This window comes from Aspergillus karnatakaensis (assembly GCF_047715665.1).
Source record: "Aspergillus karnatakaensis strain CBS 102800 unplaced genomic scaffold BJY04scaffold_27, whole genome shotgun sequence".
NCBI classification, from domain to species: domain Eukaryota; kingdom Fungi; phylum Ascomycota; class Eurotiomycetes; order Eurotiales; family Aspergillaceae; genus Aspergillus; species Aspergillus karnatakaensis.
In genome coordinates, this window is record NW_027395739.1 from 321,053 (window position 1) to 341,748 (window position 20,696).

At 49.7% G+C, this 20,696-nt stretch overlaps 6 protein-coding genes across 6 annotated transcripts; 3 read left to right on the forward strand and 3 right to left on the reverse strand.

The window, feature by feature from the left end:
- The first annotated feature begins 1,739 nt into the window (after positions 1-1,739).
- On the forward strand, positions 1,740-4,099 carry BJY04DRAFT_69026 (putative C6 transcription factor RosA-like). The gene is made up of 3 exons (XM_073720873.1): positions 1,740-1,947; positions 1,994-2,296; positions 2,343-4,099. The coding sequence occupies exons 1-3, from the start codon at positions 1,838-1,840 to the stop codon at positions 3,652-3,654; spliced, it is 1,725 nt and encodes a 574-aa protein (XP_073570770.1). The 5' UTR covers positions 1,740-1,837; the 3' UTR covers positions 3,655-4,099.
- An 834-nt stretch (positions 4,100-4,933) lies between these two features.
- Positions 4,934-6,630, forward strand: BJY04DRAFT_69028 (putative 26S proteasome-associated ubiquitin C-terminal hydrolase). Its single transcript, XM_073720874.1, has 3 exons — positions 4,934-5,186; positions 5,241-5,335; positions 5,397-6,630. Exons 1-3 carry the CDS (start codon positions 5,145-5,147, stop codon positions 6,211-6,213), a joined length of 954 nt encoding a protein of 317 aa, XP_073570771.1. The 5' UTR covers positions 4,934-5,144; the 3' UTR covers positions 6,214-6,630.
- Positions 6,631-6,911: 281 nt separating this feature from the next.
- On the reverse strand, positions 6,912-9,982 carry BJY04DRAFT_207869 (putative importin beta-2 subunit; the record flags this gene model as incomplete). The annotated part of the gene is made up of 3 exons (XM_073713910.1): positions 6,912-7,013; positions 7,062-9,677; positions 9,881-9,982. 3 exons carry the CDS (start codon positions 9,980-9,982, stop codon positions 6,912-6,914), a joined length of 2,820 nt encoding a protein of 939 aa, XP_073570772.1.
- A 593-nt stretch (positions 9,983-10,575) lies between these two features.
- On the reverse strand, positions 10,576-14,308 carry BJY04DRAFT_69080 (SacI domain protein). Its single transcript, XM_073720875.1, has 3 exons — positions 13,616-14,308; positions 12,799-13,550; positions 10,576-12,742 (listed from the first exon to the last, which is right to left on the reverse strand). The coding sequence occupies exons 1-3, from the start codon at positions 13,827-13,829 to the stop codon at positions 10,838-10,840; spliced, it is 2,871 nt and encodes a 956-aa protein (XP_073570773.1). The 5' UTR covers positions 13,830-14,308; the 3' UTR covers positions 10,576-10,837.
- Positions 14,099-16,421, reverse strand: BJY04DRAFT_228092 (DUF803 domain membrane protein; the record flags this gene model as incomplete). The annotated part of the gene is made up of 7 exons (XM_073718761.1): positions 14,099-15,269; positions 15,320-15,611; positions 15,674-15,834; positions 15,888-15,984; positions 16,039-16,145; positions 16,273-16,329; positions 16,408-16,421. 7 exons carry the CDS (start codon positions 16,419-16,421, stop codon positions 14,789-14,791), a joined length of 1,209 nt encoding a protein of 402 aa, XP_073570774.1. The 3' UTR covers positions 14,099-14,788.
- A 3,071-nt stretch (positions 16,422-19,492) lies between these two features.
- On the forward strand, positions 19,493-20,323 carry BJY04DRAFT_190494 (uncharacterized protein). Its single transcript, XM_073711508.1, has one exon. The coding sequence runs from the start codon at positions 20,082-20,084 to the stop codon at positions 20,247-20,249; it is 168 nt and encodes a 55-aa protein (XP_073570775.1). The 5' UTR covers positions 19,493-20,081; the 3' UTR covers positions 20,250-20,323.
- The last annotated feature ends 373 nt before the right edge of the window (positions 20,324-20,696 follow it).

The window sequence follows — 20,696 nt, forward strand, 5'->3', positions numbered from 1 at the left end:
AGCATCAGATGTCTCGAGGTCTGAAAGGGATAAATCGTTCAACAATATCATGTACAGCATCTAACAGCGCCTTGTAGTGGCTGACAGATAGCCCGTGGCCGTGCTCCATCATAGATTGAGATGAACCACAGAACGGAACAGCACCGTTGGGCTTGGTATGGAGAACATCTTCGCACTCCCCACTTCAGGGCTCTTTGTTGCTTTTTTTTTTTTCCCGATCGCTCGAAGAATTACTTCAGCGCTCGCCACTTTTCTTTGGACCACCTTGTGCCAATTTCCTCTTCCGTCGGATGAAGCACTGAAACTCAGGAGTGGCCATGCTTAGGTTCAGCCTATCTTTGAAAGCTGGTAGTTGGCGCCCGCAGACCCTGGACCCGACGGGAGCATCACTCATGGATGGGGATGGATCAGACCCATCGATGGATCCGGTGTATGAAGCTCGTCATTGGATCGAGGTATCCTGCCTTTCTCAGTTAGACTGCGAGATTAGTTCGGAAGGGCATCGAGGAGATGGTACGCCAGACTCCAGAGTCCCAGACCCGAGGATGTATGTACTCCGGAGAAGGAACCCAGAGTTTAGGCACGGAGGGTGAAGAGAGCTGCAAGTCTGCCACCTGTTTGTGACACCTTACTACTACTGACTGTTTCACTCTTGCAGGCACCTGTCAAGGGAGTCGGGAAAGGGGTTTAAACTCAGAGCCAGATGGGATCGGGGTCGAATCCTGACGGCAGACGACCAGTCGGCTGGGACTCGACAGATAGTTAAACGTTATGTGACATGCCCAGGGTGGCCCCTTTGGGGTCATTCTAGTCGAGAGGGGGGGGAGGGAATAAATCAAAGAAATATTATTATATTATCTTTATTTTCGCCTATAATCTGGGGAGCAAGAGGAGGCTCAAAATGCTCAACCTGCTTGACGGCCTTGACCACGTTCCAATTGCGCTAAACAAAGGTGTTACCTGTTTGGTCGTGTCCGGAGCGGTGTTGAGGAATTCCGCTGGCCTCGATGATACTCTCTAGATCAGGTTACCCTCGCATTTCTCGGACTCGTTCTGCTATACACCTGAGTTCAGTAGGTATCATTTCGACACCGAGATCAGCCTCTGACTGGGCGTTTCTGTGGCGTCTCTCCATTTCTCTTCTCCAAAGTCCTTGGGTGGTCGGTTTGCTTTTTCCCCTTCTGCTTTTCCCAGCATGATGAAATTAAACTCATGCTCGCTATAATAATTCCTCTTTTATTTTTATTTTTTTTATTTCCCTTCCCCATTCTTTTACTTTTACTTTCTTTCCCCCCCTTACCAAAAGTGAATATCCTTTTGAAACGCGACCTACCTACTTTATTTAATTCGACTCCCACCACCTTCATCCTTATCCCATACCTATCGTATCTCTTCTGGTTCCTGCTTGTTGCAAATCCTCGCTATAAAAATAACTGCTGGGCTGCCGTTTTCTCGTATTTCCCACGTGTGGGCTTCAACCACTTGCTTCATCTTGCTTCCTCCTCCTCTTCCTCCTTCTCCTCCATCCCTCATCTGCTGGGGACCTGCGGCTCGTGGTTATTTTTGGAGTCTGCGTTATTGCCCTTGCTTGTCCTTTGCGGCGGCGATCCTCGCTGTCCCCTTCACTGCGGCATCCGTTAAATAGCCTCTTGTCCTCTTCCTCCCATTCCATATACCTACCCTGTTGCTTCAACAACCTTACTTCCTCGATCACATCAACTTCATATATCCTCTGCTTTCTTGGGTAGTTGACTTCTATCCTGTCCCTTCCTTCTTACTTGTCTCTCATTCCTTATACTATATATATATATATATATATATATATTTGTATATCAAAATGGCTGGTCCTGGCGGAGGTCCCCCTCGCAAGAGCCACACCAAGTCTCGATTTGGTTGCAAGACTTGCAAGAGGCGTCATATCCGCTGTGATGAGACGTTTCCTCAGTGGTATGCTCCAGTTTTTGATGTATAAGGGTATTGCTGACTTCAACAGCCGCAACTGCACCAAACACAACTGTCGTTGTGATTATATGGACGTTGCCACCGTGCATGATGAGTCGACCTCGGTTCGCAACGTCCCTGACCTTCTCATGTCCGCAGAGATCGAGATGGAGATCAAGAACTGGAACCTCACTGGACTACCTCCATTCCCGGAATTGATGCACTTCCCGCGTAACTGCTGGAATAAACTATCACGAACCGACCTCCGTCTCATCCATCACATTATCGGCCTCTCCATCGACCTTCACCGACGTGGGCTCAGCACCTGCACGATCTGGGCCCAGAAGATGCCACTGTAAGTCCGCAAGATGGACTGACCTCTGCAAGGACTGACGGCTTAGGTTCCTGTCTATTGCAACCACGAATGACTTTGTGATGAGCTCAATCTTGACTCTCTCTGCATCGCATCTTGCCTGGATTACGCGCAATCAGGAGACCAAGCAACTGGCCTTCCACCATCGAGGCACCGCCATCCAAGGTCTGCAGAAAGCTATCGGCTCTTTCTCCAGGGAGAACACTGATGGCATTCTCGCTGCCTCCATCCTGTTGTCGTGGCAAGATAGCGACTGGTCGAGCTGGGCCTCTCTCCAACAGGGTGTCACATCTGTGCTAGATTTGATGCCCCATAACTGGAAGCAAGAGTCTGAACTCGCTACATTCCTTGAGAATCAACGGTACTTAGCAAGCGCCCACTCCCCAGTCATATCTGGATTTAGGTTCCAAGAAGAAGATCTAGCTAGCCTTGATCACACCATCATCAATCTGCAAACCGTCCAGAAGCGGGTTGCACACAACCATGAGCACTACCGACGGGTAGGGGAGTTGCTTGAGTTTGTGCGGAGTTTCCAGCGCAGCATCCTTTCTCTAACTGCCGAGCAAGCATTTGAGCGTGTGCAGCCTTTACGACAGTGGCTGTTCTGGCTTCCCCCAGCGATGCTACGAGGGGGCGATGGTGACACCGGCGCCCTGGCCATCCTGGCCCAGTTTTACGGCGTCGCGGTGGCATTAGATAGCCTTTTCCCGGATTTAGGAGGTGCCTACCTTGGGCCCTTGTCCGTGGGACCTATCGAGGAGATTTACCGTACCATTTATTCGAGAAATGCCGCCACTCCTTATAACTCGGACGTACAACTCGCCATATCCCTGATGGACCTTCCTCGACACCTCGCTGGTAGATACCGAGCTCGTGTGCAGTGGTCTCCGCGGAATTCTGTTGACTACTACTCTCCGCCACCGACGAGTCCATTTCAGAACCTTCAAGATTATCGACTAGCATCGTCGTCATCACCATCTTCGGCCTCCGCTCCCTATACTCCGTATACACCACCACTCCAGTCCCCATCAGCCGTCGCTATTGCAAGCTCCCCTTATGAAGTGCCTGCGTCGTATGTAGCGGCGCCTAGCTCCGCGAGCCTCTACCCCTCTCCACGGCTGCTCTCTGACACTCGAGACGAGCCCGGCTGCGACCAGAGCTCGCTTCAACCCTCGCCCTCTTATCCACCATCATACTTCGAGGAGATCGTATGTGGACCTATTTCTCGTGTTGACGGAGGGTTAGGATTGAGTTCTCTTGAGCTCTACGATGACCCCCAATCCGTCCTCAACGATTACGCCACTCCTGAGGCCAACTGGCCGGGAACCATTGTCACTTGATTCTTTTTCCTCTTGCTACTTATTTTATCTTCTTTACAAAACGCATTCAGGTTGGGTTTGGAGCTGCATCAATTGACAGCGATAGAGAATATGGATAATTCTCCATGGTTGCATGTGTTTGAGTTGTTCTTTCTTCTTCTCACTTTCTTTTTTTTTTTTCTCTTCATCTCCTTGGCCGTACAGCAAGGCCTTGTTCTATTCCAGGAAATGATCTGGCAGAAACCATAAGAGCACAGCGGGGGAACCCCGACGACTGGAAGAGGCGAACTGGCGATATACCCCTAAATTTGGCGTTGGTTGGCTATCTTGTGGAATGAGTTGCATGTCCGAATACTATATCAAACAATCTACAACCACTTATCACTCCCTCAAGAGTTGAACGAGCCGACCCATCACAGTGCAGTAGAGATGTAACTTCATAACCAAAGCGAGCGAACCTTAAGATAAAAATAGACAACCGGATACGAGATGATTGTAGATCAACTCCACGTTTCCACCACTCAAGCCTGAGACCGTGTGAGCCGAGCTTATTTGATCGTGACTTTTGCTTTTCAACGGTTGGTGTATTGATGAGGCTTCCCTTCGGGGCGCTTGATGGGATTAGGAGTTTGAGTGAGGGAAAGAAGTCAGTCAATGCTGCTGACGGCTACTCTCCCAAGAGTCTCGACGCTCGACTCTCGAGCCCCAAGACCTGAGCAAGGATGAACAGTGAAAATACACCCTGCAGCAATCATGACAACAGCGATAAATTTAGACGACGACTAATTTACTTGGGTGAAGATCAGCACTTTCCTCCCCGTGCTCGCTCCCGAGCGCCGCTGGAGACTCAAGTCGAGACAAGTAGTATGCAAAGGGAGGAAACAGGATGATCACTCTGAAGCAACCATGGCATGATCTCTGACTGGGCAAGAGTAATGGACAATGAGTCAGAGCATGACGCAGAGTCCACCTGTTCACCGACAGTATTATCAAGCAAGCAAGCAATCAACCCATCCGTCGGACCTAGTGGCATGAAACGGCGACCCCGTGCCGTGCGTGCCTTGCCTTGCCTGCCTTTCCTGGGATAGATCTCACGTTAACCCCCGGCCACCTACATCCAATATTCATGGACTGCCCCTCTTTCAAGGCTAAAAGACCAAAAGTACTCCATAAGTAAAGAGACAAGGCTTGGAAGAAAACTCCGGAGAAACGAGGGCCACGGATGACGGAGTGGAGGACACCATGTGGGACTGCCGCTAACCTAGAAGGGGAGGCCTCGTATTCGGCATCTCCCGCTATGCCCGATTTAGAAGCACTACTAGCCTGTTTAGATTGACCCTGCTCTAGCTGTTTTGAGTTAGAGTGGTTGAAAGCCCGGTGTTTGCGCAGTTTAGACTGTTTGCGAGATTTGTCGTGTTTGACTCTGACAATGGGTGCAAACATCCACCAACTGTATCAATGTCATCACATCATCTCTTGATGAGCTCTTAGCTACACTACAAACAGACACAATGGCTGATGCTGGTGGTTGGAGCACAATTGAGTCCGATGAGGTAAGTCTTTCCCCCTAAGAATAAAGCTACAAACCCAGCAACTCACAACCACAGGGCGTATTCACCTCTCTAGTCGAGAACCTCGGCGTGGAGGGCATCCAATTCGAAGAGCTCATCTCTCTCGACCCAGACACAATACGCTCACTGGGGTATTTCTCTCCCGAACCTTACTATATCGACCTTTTACTAACAAAAGGTCGACCCAAACAGAACAGTCTACGGCGTAATCTTCCTCTTCAAATACCTCCGTCCTCAAGCCACCGCCCAATCTTCCTCCCCCGACGGCACCCCAGCAGACCCCTCTACCCTTTCCGACTCCTTCTTCTTCGCCAACCAGACCATCCAAAACGCCTGCGGTACACAGGCCATCCTCTCTGTTATTCTGAACCATGAGTCCGCCTCACCCGAGAACAACAACACACCAATCACACTAGGCCCTGAACTCTCCTCATTCAAGGACTTCACCACGGGCTTCCCATCCGATCTCCGCGGCGAAGCGCTCTCAAACTCCGAAGCGATCCGATCCGCCCATAACGCATTTGCAAGGGCAAGCCCCTTCGTCGACGAGACGGCGAGGCCCCAGAACGAAGACGAGGAAGGCGACGTATACCACTTCATCGCGTACACCCCGATCAACGGGACCTTATACGAGTTGGACGGTTTGCAGCAATCGCCCATCTCGCACGGCGCCTGCGACGCCTCTACGTTTCCGGAGAAAGTCATTGAGGTCCTCCAGCGTCGGATTGCGCGGTACCCCGAGACCGAGACGCGGTTCAATCTTATGGCTGTTGTGAAGGATTTGAGGATTTCGGCCGTGGAGGCTGGTGATGAGGAGGCGTTGGCGAGGGAGGAGAGGAAGAGGGCTGGATGGGCCTGGGAGAATTCGCTACGCAGGTCGAACTTTGTAGGGTTTATTGGGGAGGTGCTCAAGGGGGTTGTTGGTCAGAAAGAGAAGGAAGGGCAGGGCGCTGTGGAAGAGTGGGTGAAGAAGGCCGAGGGGGAGACGGCGAGGAGGTTGAGACGCTAAGTGCAGTTTATCTGGTTAGAAAGGATGGTGTTAAGAAACTCCGTAGACGGAGAGGATTGTATGATATCCATGGAGTATGCGACTTATGCCTACTAACAGTAGATGGCAGGCTATTATGTTATGGCCACATAGATGTACTTCAACAACAAAGAAGCCGCTATTTTCGCAACACCTTCTTTATATAACATGAAAAATCATCAGAGAAGAAAGCAAATCAGCAGTGCCATGCAGACATACAACAATAAAAAAAATAGGGAAGAAAAACAGCCATGAAATCTACCTAAGATGCTACCTAGTTACCTAATCTATCTAACGCACCCAGAATATACAAACAAATCATCATCATAGAAAACAGAAAATGAAAGCCGGCCATTAGCGTCATAATCTCTCGTATATCCCATGATTTCCTCCTCTTCCTGCCTGGACTCAATGTCTCATATGTACATCCTCGCTGAGTTTGCTGCGCGAGAGGTTCCATATTGCCGAGACCAGGACTCAATTGTGGTCTTCTCGAAATGAATGCCCCCGGCCAGATCGCAATGCCATTAAATCAGAATAGAGAGAGAGAAAAAAATATACTCATGAACGATGAAAAGCGGTAAGAAAAGAAGAAAAGGTAGAGGCTGGAAATGAAAATAGATAAAACATTTTATACGCCCTTCGCCAGAACCCACAATCAAATGCTGCAGTAGATGAATCTAAATCTGATATACAGAGCGGAGCTTCTGCACGACAGGCTGGGGAAGCTGAGACAGGAAGGAATCGAAACCGGGTATCATATTTTTGTAGCCTTGGAGGACCTGCTTGGGAGTTAGCAGAAGCGTGCGAGAGGCCTATGGTCGACGTACCTGTTGAAATGAACTTTGAATGTCGTGGTATTCATCCTGGTGCAGGGACTTGCTTGGGAAGGCGGCAATGGCCTGGAAGTAGTCGCCAAGACTTGACTCCATCGCGGCCGGGTTCTTCATCACCACGTGGTTAAATCCAAGGAAGGCGGACGCCTTCTCCCGCGTGAAGTCGATTCTGCTCATTGACTTCAGGAAAGAGCCCGCGTACTCGGCCAAGTGAGGCGCAAGCTGGTCCGAGGAGCAGATACCAAGACGGCCAAGGGCCATGGCCGCGTTTTCGTTGACGGAATCGATGATCTCCTCGTTGTTGATGATGGCCAATAGTCCGTGGTACAGTTTCTCCGCGTATGGAGAAAGCGCCGCCTTCTCGTTCACAGCAATCTCACCGCAGGACCAGCAGGCGTTGTTCAGCACGCTGAAACCTGTATGACGGTCGTCATCGCGGATCAGGTCTAGATCTAGCTGTTTGATCAGGATTGGTAGGATGTTGTTGATAAACTGCTCTAGCTGCGGGAAGATGTTGATGGCACAGTCACCGAGCAATGCATATGATGACTGCCGAACCTCGTAGTTGGGGTCCTCCATACAAAAGCAAAGGAGGTCAAAGAAGCGAGGCTGTGAGTTGGCCACCAGCTCACCACTCTTGCGTGGGTCGATTGCTTGGATGATGGCACTGAGTAGATCTAGGCTGGTGACTAAGAAGTCCTTGTCGGGCTCGTCCAGGCCCTGGTTGTTCACTGCGGCCACGTATTCCTGCAAATTCTCGTAGATGATTTTGGTGCATCGCTGGAAGAGAGGAGCCGCGAACGGAGCAAATGCGTCTCCATATGCCGCCGCCACATATCCCAAGCACTCAAGCAACGGGAAGAGTTCTCGAGATTGATCCGAGACATTGTTGTAGCGTTCAATGAGCGCAGGCATGAGAATGTCAACCAGTTCAGGCTTCGCAAGTTCGCCCATGACGCACTCCGCTAGGGTCTGCACACAGTCGTATAGAATGTACATGTTTCGGTCCTTGTACTTCCCAAAGCACAGCACAAATTGGCGCAAGATTGGCTCACAATATGGAATCAGGTTGGCATCTGATTTCTCTTCCAAGCTGGCGAAAGCAGAGGCGGCTGCCTCTTGGACCTTCTTGTTCCCGTCCAACATTCGACGCAGGATGCCATCCATCATGGGCTCAAAGAATGTGGCACGCTCATTGGGCTCAGCAATGTGCGACGCCCATTCTGAATAACGACCCAAGCACCAGCAGGTGATCTGTCGGACCACAGGCTGTGGGTCATTGAGCAGTGAGATAAGATATGGAACAAGCTCGGGTAGATGAGGAGTAACTGCATCCATGCAACCGTCCGCGACTGCACCTAGTGTCAGAACGGCAGCCTCTCGTTGCACCCACTGTTCGTGCCTGAGGGTCTCTTTCAAGTAAGGCAAGATGACTTCAAAGATCGGTTCGTGGTAAACATTCGAGAAAACGTCGAGTGCAGCAGCGGAGCACTTGCGCAAAGTCCACTCATCTTCTGGATCGTCTCCGAATTCGGAATCCTCAATCTCTCCTTCGCTCAGCTCGTCATCCTCATCTTCCGGCGCCGGCGCCGGGGCGTTACCATTTTGCTGTCCGCCAGTCTTCGCGGGGTCTAACCGGCCAGCTTTCGATCTAGCAAACTGCGGCTTCAGGTCCTCCTCGCGGTCCTCCACATCAGCGTCATCACCCTCTGCAGCTAACCGGATAGCCTCTTCTTCATCATAAACCATGCTTTGCAGTAGCACAGGAACAATCTTCGGCATGTGCGGAGCTAACGGTTGTTGCAATGCCGCCTGTTCACCGGCGACCAGCCAAAACTCGGCTGCGTCAAGATTCAGTTCTGGGTCGACCTGGCTTTGCTGTTGCAGGATTATATAGTTGACTAGTCCTTCCATATGTGGGATGAGTTTCTCAGGAGCAAAATCAACGAGCTGTGCAAACGCCTGACACACCGTACGCTGGACATCTAGAGAAGCATCGCTGGAGAGCTGGAACAGTTGTGACATAAATGTGTCCATCTGAGCAATGAGTCCCTTGGGCCTGTGCGGAAGGAAAATAAGAATAGCTTTCAGCGCGGCGTCACGGATTTTAGGGCTATTGATGGAGCTGAATGACAAAAGTTTCGGAATGATCACGTCAAGGGGGCACTGCCCGCTGTATTCCCGCTCGAGGACTTTCCGGTTATCCTCACAGACCTTGAGCAATGCCGACATGGCGGCTTCCCGAGTTGTTGTACTGTTATCACCAGCCGGATTTTCAACAAGCGTCAGCAGTTCGTTGAGCACCTCGGGCCACGCCAATAGCCCCGCCCGTGCGATTAATTCTGTTATCACAATACCGGCGGAGTTCCGCACCTGCCCTATTTCATCACGGAGACCGATAAGAGTGGCCGACCGAATATATGCGAGCGATTCTTGGGGAATAGTATTATAAGCAACGCGAAGCTTCGTCTTGAGGTTCATCGCCGCAGCGACGCGGACCATTCCATATTCCGCAGGCTGCATATTTAGAAACGAAGGTTTCTGCGGGGTGCAGAAAATGTAGGTGATATAATTTGCATAGTCCGGCGAAGAGGTTGCTTGATTCAGCATCTAAAAGGGTCGAGGTGCTCTCACGTCAGTGATATTGCTCAGATAAAAATTTCCAGACCGGGGCTAGAGGCGCAACCGGGGGTAAGAATGCGATCGCGAGCAGGAAAGACAGGTCATGAAATCGATCGATGCATCAAATAATACACGAGGATATTGATACAGCGAGTATAAATGAAGTTCACATATGCGAGGGCGCAACTCACCTGTTCAGCTTGCTTCTGGGCGGCGCTGTTGCGAGAATTCAACGAATCCCTGAGACAGTAGGCCAGCTGCCCCAGTGGCTCCTCCTGAGGCTGCCACTCCATTGTATAAAAATTATAAGGACAAAAAGCAAATTCGACCAGAAACAATTGAATCCCAAGACCGGGAAAGGGAGCAAAAATAGAGGAGGAGGAGGAGGAGGAGGAGGAGGAGGAGGAGGGAGAGTGGGGAGAGAGCTCGCAAGAGGTGGGAGCGGTGGTGGTGGTGAATGTGTAGGCCCAGAAACCCCGCCGCTGTGCTCTTGGTGGGAACTTTGCTCCAGTCCTTTCCCCAGAACAATCTGGTTGAGATTTTCAACACACTGCTTCAGGAATGCCTTGATAGGATAGTAGATATAATCATCAAAGGGTAGGAAATGGATAGATAAACGCAACCCCACCTCCAGGTGACAGGAGGCGAGCAAGACCAGCAGCCAGTCTGGCAACAAGGAAAAGGTAATAACTAGGTAAGAAAGTTCAAACGAGAAATCAATACAACAATACAGAAAATACAAGCCAACCCACGCACTTGCTGTAGATGGGTCCTCAAGAGTGACAGTCTTTTCATTAGCGAGAGAATGCTTTGCTTACTTCGTTCGAGTACATACTAGCTGAAACCCCTTCTGCTCACTTCCTACGAAATAATCCAGACTGCCGACGTCTGATTTTGTACCTATTCAAGCAGCGCCCGTAGTACTGTATTAATAACGGGGCAATCTGCTCTGCATTTGGACGGCCTGACCAAGATGACACCATCAGATAAGACATTTCGTTTATTAGTTATATATATCAATGATCATGCGCGGACAAACATTGCGTATACACAAGTCCTACATATATATCTATGAGGACTCGAGTCCTTCTTCACCAGCCACATCTCGTATCTATACCTGGTATCCACAAATCGCCTTTCGAGAGATTTCAAGCCCATACCATCTTCTTGATATCATGCACCAGATGCTCCAAAATGCCCGTTCGTTTCTTTGCCTCTGCTAGAGATATAATTTCGGACGGCTCGACTATAGAGGGATGAGTCTCATCATCCGTCGGTGTCTTCTCGCCCGCTCTCATGGCCCGCTCGATTTCCTCACAGATGTTCCGGACCCAGCCAGTTTCATTCAAGGCCACGCTATTCCGGCGCTGCGTTTGGGTCACTGAATTTGACAGTGGAAGGGCCTTGAATGCCATAACGCGGGTCTTCGTGCGCTGCGAGCCCCAAAACCAAGAGGTCACATCCCATTGGTTGTCTAGCGCTTTTGGATCAACTTCACTCTGGAGAGATCGCGTATTGACTCGAAGAGCATTATCATAACTTTCCCGGAACTCAACGACTAGTCCGACATTGCGCTGTTCGTCTGATTGTGCGTCCGTGAGGGTTGACGTTATATATGTCCCGTAACTAATCCGTGTTATCGAGCGCAGATCAATGCGCTCGAATGATAGTACCTTGTCTGTGTTCCAATCAAAGCGACAGCTGTACACAGCAGCATCTGTGAGCAGCAGAACCGACTCCTCAAATGGCAAAGTTCGTAGCGTGTTTGGTTGTCGCGGTGTTAGCATGGTCCAGCCGCCAAGAAATTCCTCGGACTGGTCACTGATCACAATGCGACAGCTTGTGTCGATGGCGTTCTGTCTGAGCTTCTGCACCGAGATACCAGGATCTGCTGTCTGTAGCTCTGTAGCAAACTCTTGGAAGACTTGTGTCGAGACATTCCCCAGAAGATAGTCAAGGCATGCCTGCGAGAAGTAGTCGTTGACTATGTTGTTATAGTAACGGGAAAGGGTCAACCCAAAGTCATTCAAGGCTCCGCGATAATCCCTCTTCCTAGTTCTGGTATAATCGCCTTTCAAGGCCGCTGTCGAAGAGTATTGTTTGGAAATTGCATCTCCATTATCCGCCCAGAGTATGTTGAACCATCTAGTAGAAGAGTCACTACCTAGGTCAATATCGATCCCTTCCTCTTTCAGCTCGCGTTCGAGGGCCCATTGTCCAAAGGCACACTGCGCCACGCCTGTCCGGTCAAGGCAGTCCATGCAATTCGTACGCACGATGCCCGTTTGCTTCTGAAGGACCGTGTCATCGTTTATAACGGTACTTTTGAATTCGCCGAGAGTGGCTGCCAGTCTGTTGACAAGTCGACTCACGTTCTCAAACTTCATCCCACGACATTCGTTGTGGAAGTCGAACCATTCAAATCCAAGGGGAACGCCATCAATACCGCCAGATTTGTTTAATTCTTGTGCATACTTTTCGTACTGCTCCCCGATCTTAATTTCTGGAGGACGTTTATCAATCAAAGAGACCGCCTGGACCTTGCCGTAACGCCGGCTAATAGTACGAAAGTGCCTCTCAAACGCTGTCTGGTTCGTGTCAGTTGAATGATGGAGAACAGGTACCGGCTTGAAGGAGTAAGGTGACTGCGAAAAGTAGAGAGGAATAGATCCTCGCAGCTGGAGATAAGAGTAGACATTGCGGGAAACGTCCCAGTCGGGCACCGATAGAATCTGCTCTGTTTCCACCGAGTTGGCGGTATTCCCGTCGTCGTCGACTCCACGGCGGAGATATCGCAGACCCGGCCGCTTGACGGATCGACGTGAGACTAGTGTAAGAAGAAAGTTTTGCTTTTCTCCGGCGGTATGAACGTCTTGCGCTTCCTCTATATCACCCAGGATTCGTGCCTCAGCAGGCTCAGTCTGGGAAGAGGAATCTGGCTTTGATGCGACAGTAAATTTACTCTGGCCAACAAAGCCCTGTATAAGTGGTAGAGCGAATTGATGTGCCCCTGCAGTAACGAACGGGAGTATGAGGTTTCTGTTCCAGAAGTACTGTTGAGGATATTAGCTGAGCGAGATCTCGAATCATGAAGCTCGTGTCAACATACAAGTTCGTCCGCTACCCTGTGCAGCGGTAAATGCGTGTCTGAGGACGCCGGTTGGGCACTTATAGGCCTAGTGAGATCGTAGTCGTAGGAAAAAAAGAAATTGCGCGAAGAGAATATCAGCTTTGTATAGTGCAGTAATTTGGGCAGCAACTCTATTGGTTTGGCCGTAGCAGGCGCCTCTACTTGGTCTTCTTTTGGTTCGGCGTCATCATCCACAGGTGTGGTAGGTTCGTCAGCATTAGCAACAGATGCGGAGCGAGCTGCCACAGGGTCGACCTCTTTAAACTGGAATTCAACCATCGGTATGCCCCCAGTGTCCGTGTTTAGCTCTGTGGTGCCGAGGCCCGGCAAGCCCATGGCCTTCCGCGATAGCCAATTCGCCGCGAAACGACCGAACTTGAGCCTCTTCCCTATCATGTTTTCGGTGATATTGCTGCTGATACTGTCGTTCCTAGAATGAGGTGTTTCACGAACCGGTGAAGCAGGCGCTGTGCTTATTTCTGTGTACCCTCCATCCGTCTCTGCATCAGAGAAGTCTGAGTCCTCGGAAGCTGAGTCGCTGTCGTCATTCTCTTCCCCTTGGAGGAGGCCCTCCTTCGCCTGGTTTATCGCGCGGATGGCATCTTCATGAGACGAAGTGGGAATCACGGCAACATTTGCAATGGTATAGACCGGTTTGCCTTGGATCTGAGCAACCTGTTGGCGCTGAGTGATTGTGATAAGAAATGAGTATGACGCAACAGATAGAAGACCTGCATTTATCGAACAGGCGGTTAGAGGGCGGTGCCAGCATCTCGCAATAACAGCCTCTACTTACCGATGAGGCCATAGGTTTCCAAGCCCGCAGAATCTCTCTTTTCGTTTAGATCGAATGCGGGGCTCGAGATTGACGAGATGCGATTCGTTTTATAATCAATCCTGATCGACGGGGATTCGCTGTTCGCGTTATAGCGCAGTCCATTGCCCGAGGAATGGATAACGAGACCATCGACAGCCGCAACGATAATTATTTTCCGCAGTAAGCCAGGCATACTGTCAGTGTTCCAGTAGGCTTAACTTTTGCTGTGTCGCTGTGATTTCACGAAGGTGGGGAACCTGTTGTTCGCGCGGGCGAACCTGACGGAATGCCAGCGGAGTACCTAACTTGTGCAGCGAAAAGAGCAAAGTGCGCTTGTCCCCGACTCTGAGGTTGGATGCATTGTTTCTACTGGGCCCAGAGGAGATTATGTGACGCTGATAGAGCTTGGAACCGATCGTAATGGGGCGTGTCTGCAGCCCCTCTCACATGAGGTTGTCTTGTGTCATCCTCCCCACTCCACGCCGATCCTCACAAGCGTCCTAACACGGTACTAGCGGAAGTCGATAGCATCAACCTGTTGGCTGCTAGCTGAGGACGTATCTTCTTGTTGAAGGCTGTTCATTTTCGACATACACAAGTTGATCTGATCAATTGACTTGAATTCTGCTCCACTCTCTGCGAAGCTGTAGTGTACCGGCACGAGTTCCTTTTAAATACCTAGGTAGGTACCTACACGACAAACAAACGATGACGTAACCAGAGGCAGAAATTCAAGAGGGAAATTCATAACGCTTCGTGTCTATCTCAAAATGAACGTCGATGCTTAGGTATATACAGTTCAAATCTTTATCGCAACAGTAACGCCTGCGTTCTTGCCCAATCAGTGGTATAATCATATCGAATATGGGGAAAAAAAAAGGATCGCCGCGTCTTGCCAGTGGGCCGCATTTGCAGATCCTAGCCATGAAATCCTTCTGCCGTACGGCGAACAAGGTAAAAGTACAGGACACCAAAGTAGACGGTTTCGGTATCTGTCGGAGTAGGGTAGATGAGGTATGGTGGGAAGGTAACTGCGGGCTTTCCAAGAAGACTAAGTGCGAGGCAAAAGGGACAAAAATAGAGGCGGCATAATGGTCTGTCGTTAAAGGAGCTAGCACAGCCAGCAGGACAGTTACAAGTTCGTGTATCATACTATTGATCGTCGTGTATTTTCCGTTGCTGAGTGGTCCGATCTACCTCCTCACTTCTTTTGAAAGTAGGGCCGGGTTCTCCATCACTCTCTTCTGTCAGATCCGACAATCCAAAGTTCTGGCTTTCAATATCATAAGACCGTATAAGGCCTTCTCGGTCACTCTGTCCGTTCAGAAAGGCGATGCTCGATGAACTGCGACGGTGGGGCTCGCTACTTCTACGAGCCTGCATTGACCGTCGCGTTTGAAAGCCAGCAATACCATCTGTGGGGACCCCCTCATCGTCAAACTTCGGGACGAGTGAACTTCCATCTGGGTCATGTCGTGAGATATTCAAAAGATATACGCCCGAAAAGATTATCAGGAAGCCGCAAAGGAGTGAAATGGTGTTGACGGCATCAGTTGTGTTAAAACCTTTAAACAGGATGAAGGAGGCACAAAGAGTGGCAGTCGTGAATGTGACATAATACAGGGGATTGACGCTATCCAAGAATGTTAGCTACAGTGTCCCAGAACGGCTCGAGCCACTTACATCGAGGTAGAAAATTCGTTCAATGCCTTGTTGAAATAATTCATCTGCGTGAGAATGCAGAAGGCTGTGACGATGAGAAAAACGTATGTAGAAGCGTGGGTGAACTGATTATGGCCGCCCAGAGTAAGCTTTAGGGCAATACCAAAAGCCTTGACGGACATGACGGAGATAGAGCCCACAGTAGAGCAGATGGAAATGTAAATTAAAGGATTTCTCTTTCCGTATGCAGGAGCGACTCGGTAAATCATCACTGTGGAAAAGATGGCCACTGCTAAACAATAGACCAAGAAACCTGAAAAGAGAAGGGTCGGATATTAGTTACACTTGTTTGGGCTCTTTTCAGTTGTGACGTACCAGGCTGGACCGCATAATGCAAGATCTCGTCGATCGTCTCGACTGGCTTGTCAGGAGGCGCGTGCAGGACAATGACTACCGAGCCGAGGAGGCACATAGCACAACCCAATTTACCCAGAATACCGAGTCGCTCTTTGAGGAAATAGGACCCTAGTATGGCACTTTGTATGCGTTAGCTGGTTGCGGGAACCGTGTCTTAGGAGCACGAACTCACCCAATCAAAACGCTTAGCGCACCTAAGGGAGTCACCAAGATTGCAGGAGCAAAAGCGTACGCAGCAAAATTGGCCGCTTCTCCGATAGCCACTGCAACTTTGTCAGCTTTCAACCCGTGTGTCGCAGCAACAGTGGTTTCCGTACAAATACTGACTCCGGCCCACCACGTGGGACTCTTGAGGTATGAGAACCCTTCTCCTTCAAATCCGTGTCGTTCCGACGCATGATTTAAGCCCTGCGTAGTATGAATGAGTTGGCTCGTTCGGGTAGAAGAATTTATTGGAAGGGAAGGATGAAAGGTAGATTGTCCGGAAACGCACCATTTTCGTGATGACGAAACTTGTTCCTGTCGACTAGTCAGTACGATGCAAGATTTCAAGGGACATGTAGAACGTACCAATGGCCATTGTGGAGAGAATGGCCAAAATGAGGCCGATATACCTGTAAACCGAGCCATCCGATGAGTATGCGGTCACACCGCGCAGGGAATTGCGCTGTAGAAGCTGGTGTAATGCGTACTTGTCTGAAATCATTTTTGATAGACTCTAGGAGCTAGTTGCTCCTCCTGGTGGATGAACCCCAATTCTAGGCGTATTCTGAAGGAAGGAGGGAAACCAATGTAGCGATCGCAGATTGTGGTTGGCGACTAGTCGAGCATTCAAGGCGCAAACACGCAGGGCTCGAGCGGAATGAGGCCGGAGGTCGTAATACAAGGGCAGCGTTGAAAAGGAATGGAGCGGCTGAAGAACCTGCAGCCTAAGAATGAAACGATTTGAATGCTAAGAGGCGGTAGACACTCGAAATTGATGCGAAGAGACGAGAGATGGATGGATCGATCTCGAATGGAGGTCGATTCCGAGGCTGGCTGCGGCCGGCCAGAGTCGACTCGCCGGTGCACTCGTGCGGTGGGGTTTGCTGTGACTGGATCTGGACGCGTAAGTGGTCCAAGCGAACGAGGGCGGCAAAACCAAGTATGGAGAAGCAGAACAGCAGCACGAAGTTGAGAGTAACTTCAAGACACAGAAGATGCAGAAACAGCGAGAGCGACAAAGAGCGACAGAACGAGGGAACAAGGGCGAACGAAGGACTGGAAGGGGAGGCTTCAGACGGTTTAAAAAAGTCATCTGGCGGACTCTCCAGGAGGGTCGCACCACTAAATAACTAAAGCTGTTTGTCTGGGATGCAAGATTCTGGATCCTACGCAAGTCATAATCATAATCAAGCCAAGAATAGCCGACCAGTATCTGCTTTCTAAGTTTCTGTTGCTTTTTACAAGTCTCTTATGGGCAGTGAATGCTGATGCGCCGTATCCCCTACTCATTTCTCGTACTTATCTATCCGTAGGTTAGGTACTACTGTCTGCATCCATACTTCCCACCCTGGCATCTACCGGTAAGCAACCAGGTTTCCTCGTCTCAGCGACATTTTATTGCTCTGCAGGCTGCTTCGATGATGGTTCCCGACCCCTTGAAAAAGCCAAGTTAAGCGATCGGCACCTCAAGACCAGATTAAGAAAAGCTGTAAGAGGCTGAGCACTGAGCAGGGGCGAGCGCCCCATTTTGTCTGTTCCTCCTTCGGTCCACGGGCTTGTTCTTCCGGGTCCCGAGAATTAATAGAACAATGAAGAGATATTGAGATGATTAGATTGAGGTTGCTAAATGAGCAGTAATTATTATTTTGGGAATCGGGACTCTTTGGGAGAACCAGGCCATTCGATAGGAATTGTTCTGGACACACGTGACTGTGCATAGGGAATCAGGGACATCAGGGACATCAGGGACATCAGGGACATCAGGGACATCTTCACCAGTGCAATGGAATTTCATCCATCCAGGTTCTCTACTCTTATAATCTCAATCATGGCCATGGGACATGGCAGTAAGCTGAAGTTAACGGGTAACGACTCAAGCGATCCCCGCAATAAATGGTTAACTAGCTTTCCCCAGATATTGACAATCAATATCGCTCCTCTTACCCCGGACCAAGACAGTGATTTCACAACGGTGCAAGTCAAACATGAGAAGGTCTTCCCGAGCCTGTGTTCGCTGCAGAAGAAACAAAGCAAGCAGCTTCTTGTTGGCACATCCCTATTGAGCCCTTAGTGTATCGGGCCTAATAAAGGTGCAGTATTGGTAATCAGGAATAACAGGCAGTGCTCAGACAACGTCCTAGTGCCCCCGTGTCAGGATTGCATCTAGGCGGGTGAGTAATGCGTACTCGCGATTCCCAATAGAGGTGGTCTCAGTCGTCGAAGGACCGACTTGGGAGCCGTAGATCGGGATCAGGTCTTGTCTGAGCTTGGGCAGCATTCAGCAAGCTCCGATGTGAGCCCTTATGCTCCTGCAAATAATCAAGACACGTTTATATCTACGATTCTATACGATACTCTAGACGTTCTTAAAATGTGGAACCTGCTTGCGGCCGATAATAATAATCAAGAACAATCAACCGCGCCCCTAAACGCTTGTGAGGCCGGCATCACTAGTTATTATCTGGTCTGCAGCGGCCTTTCGACTGTGCCACAGGTCGCTGATCTCGTTGAACGGTGAGTCTCCATTGATCCCATCTGCTAGAATAGCTGTTGGCCATTAATCAGTACTTTTGCAACATATGACCTACTGGTCATTATGAGCGAGCTGGTCCATCAGACTTAAGCATCCTGCAACTCTTTGGCTGACTCAAAACATAACATATTCGCCGCAATATACCATCCCTTCTATCCCATCGCCCCCGTGAAGGCGTTAACAAGAACATCTAGTGAGGACACTGCGCGAACCGAGCCTTTCGTGGGTCACCGACCACAGATTCGCCTTCCGACATGATAAGTGTTGGTCGGATTGGCGGACCTGGAGCACTTCCCGAGGCGCGCTTCATACAATCTAGCAGATGGAGCTGCCAAATTCCCCTCAACTGCAGTCAACAACTACCTTCCACATGGGGCGAGCATCAATCGTTTCCGTGTTCGATTCTCACTGTATGGTAACTATACTATACGGTCCTGTTGGCAGCATCGCTCGCTGACTTTTAGACTAGATACTACATTAATGCAGCTGTATTCCTTTACAGTTTGGGTTCTGTATATTCCTGATGTAGCTCCAAGTGCTTACTCAAATAGAATGAATATAAATATGAGTCTCAAGCCTCTTATCAGCTCTGAGAAGGCCAGCGTCCGACGACTGGTTACTGATACAATTACTTGCCTTCGTGAGGGAGGCCACTGTCAGTCGATATTAGGGCTTAAATATGCTAATTTGTTGGGGATCTCTTGGAACTACACAGACGTCATTGAAAGAGAAGATCTACCAACTTCAGCATTTGAGGAGCATCTGCGTCAGTCAGTTCGGGCTCAGGGCTTCATATTGGCCTTTCATGGCTTGACCTCGAAGCGATTGGCGACTTTGTTGGGGTGATACTTCGCAGCTCGACGACCTCGGCCTTAACAACCCCCATCCTCCGATTAATGATCCGTTGGACGGTAATGATTTAGATGAGATACCCCTACAGTCTGAAACGGGTAGTGTTGAAAGACTCTAGTGCTGTGCCATTGTATGCTTGATTTTGTATGCTTGATTTAGTCTGACACGAATGTTCCAAAACTCCTCCCGTTCGGTACGCATCGATTCAGCGCCATCATATGCTTGTCTGACAGTGTGTGACAAAGTGGAATATAACACTGGATGCTTCCAGGGGTGCAGGTAATGATATGTCGTGGGCTCGAAGTCAGGGAGACTAGCCTCCTTTCTTCCCCACTACACTTACACATACATACCCCCTCTAATAATCAAGATATACCATTCCATCAGAAGGCTCTACAAAGAAGCTCGTGCCTGTTCTCTTGATAAAAATCTTTTTCAACATTGCGTGGTGCCTTTGGACCTAAGCAAGAAAAAAACAACCGGTCAATTTGCACAGCTACCTAGCTTTTTCATCCCCTCCCCTCAGATGACGCAAGGCTAACGAACCCAGCTGAGCTTTCAAGCACCTGCTTGACTTCGTGATGCAGTAGCCGAGATCTTCAGTGGCGAGACCGTTCCGTGGAGTAAGGTTTAACTCTACATTTAACAATCACAAGCCAATCTAGGGTGTCTCAACATTCTGATTGGCAGCCTCCCATGTAACTTTTTCGATCGTAGATTTTAGCATTCGGCGGCTGTTCCGCACCAGACCATACTCAGAAAAACGGTACAACCAATATGATCTCGAGTTTGACTTATAGAGTTCGAGCTAGTTGGATGGATTGCGGCAAGGGTTTAGTGTTTACGTTTTATCTGACTTTCGAGGCGGCAGTGACTGAACTAGGGATTCAAGGTGGGCTCATCTATCAGGCTGTAGGGTCTGTGCACTGTGCTGACCCCAATTGAGAAGTACAGAAGCAAACAGGGGATCATGCGGCGTCAACGAACTTAACAGCTATGGATCACTCAGTATGACGTGCAGGGATACTCGAGTTCCAAAATACCATGATCTGATCTGGTAGTATTTATTATCGTTTCTCAGACTGGGTGGGTCGACTGGTACAACACTAACCCGCCGCCCATCAAAGCATGACTTTCATTGTGTACAGAACAATCCAGGTGCTCTCCGGTTCATTGGTCTATAGTCTGGAGAGGCGTCTGTCAAGTGGCCGTGGGATAAACAGATCATCACACCACCCAGTGTCAAATCTCGACGATCACGTCGTTCATTCATTGAGTTGGATCTTCGGCCGTGAAAACTGTCCAAGAGGACGGTTGTTTTGTATGGTGGGTGTGGTTTCAAAGGCGCGCTGATGTTCCCTAGCTGCAGAAGCGAACTTCCAGTCCCTGTAG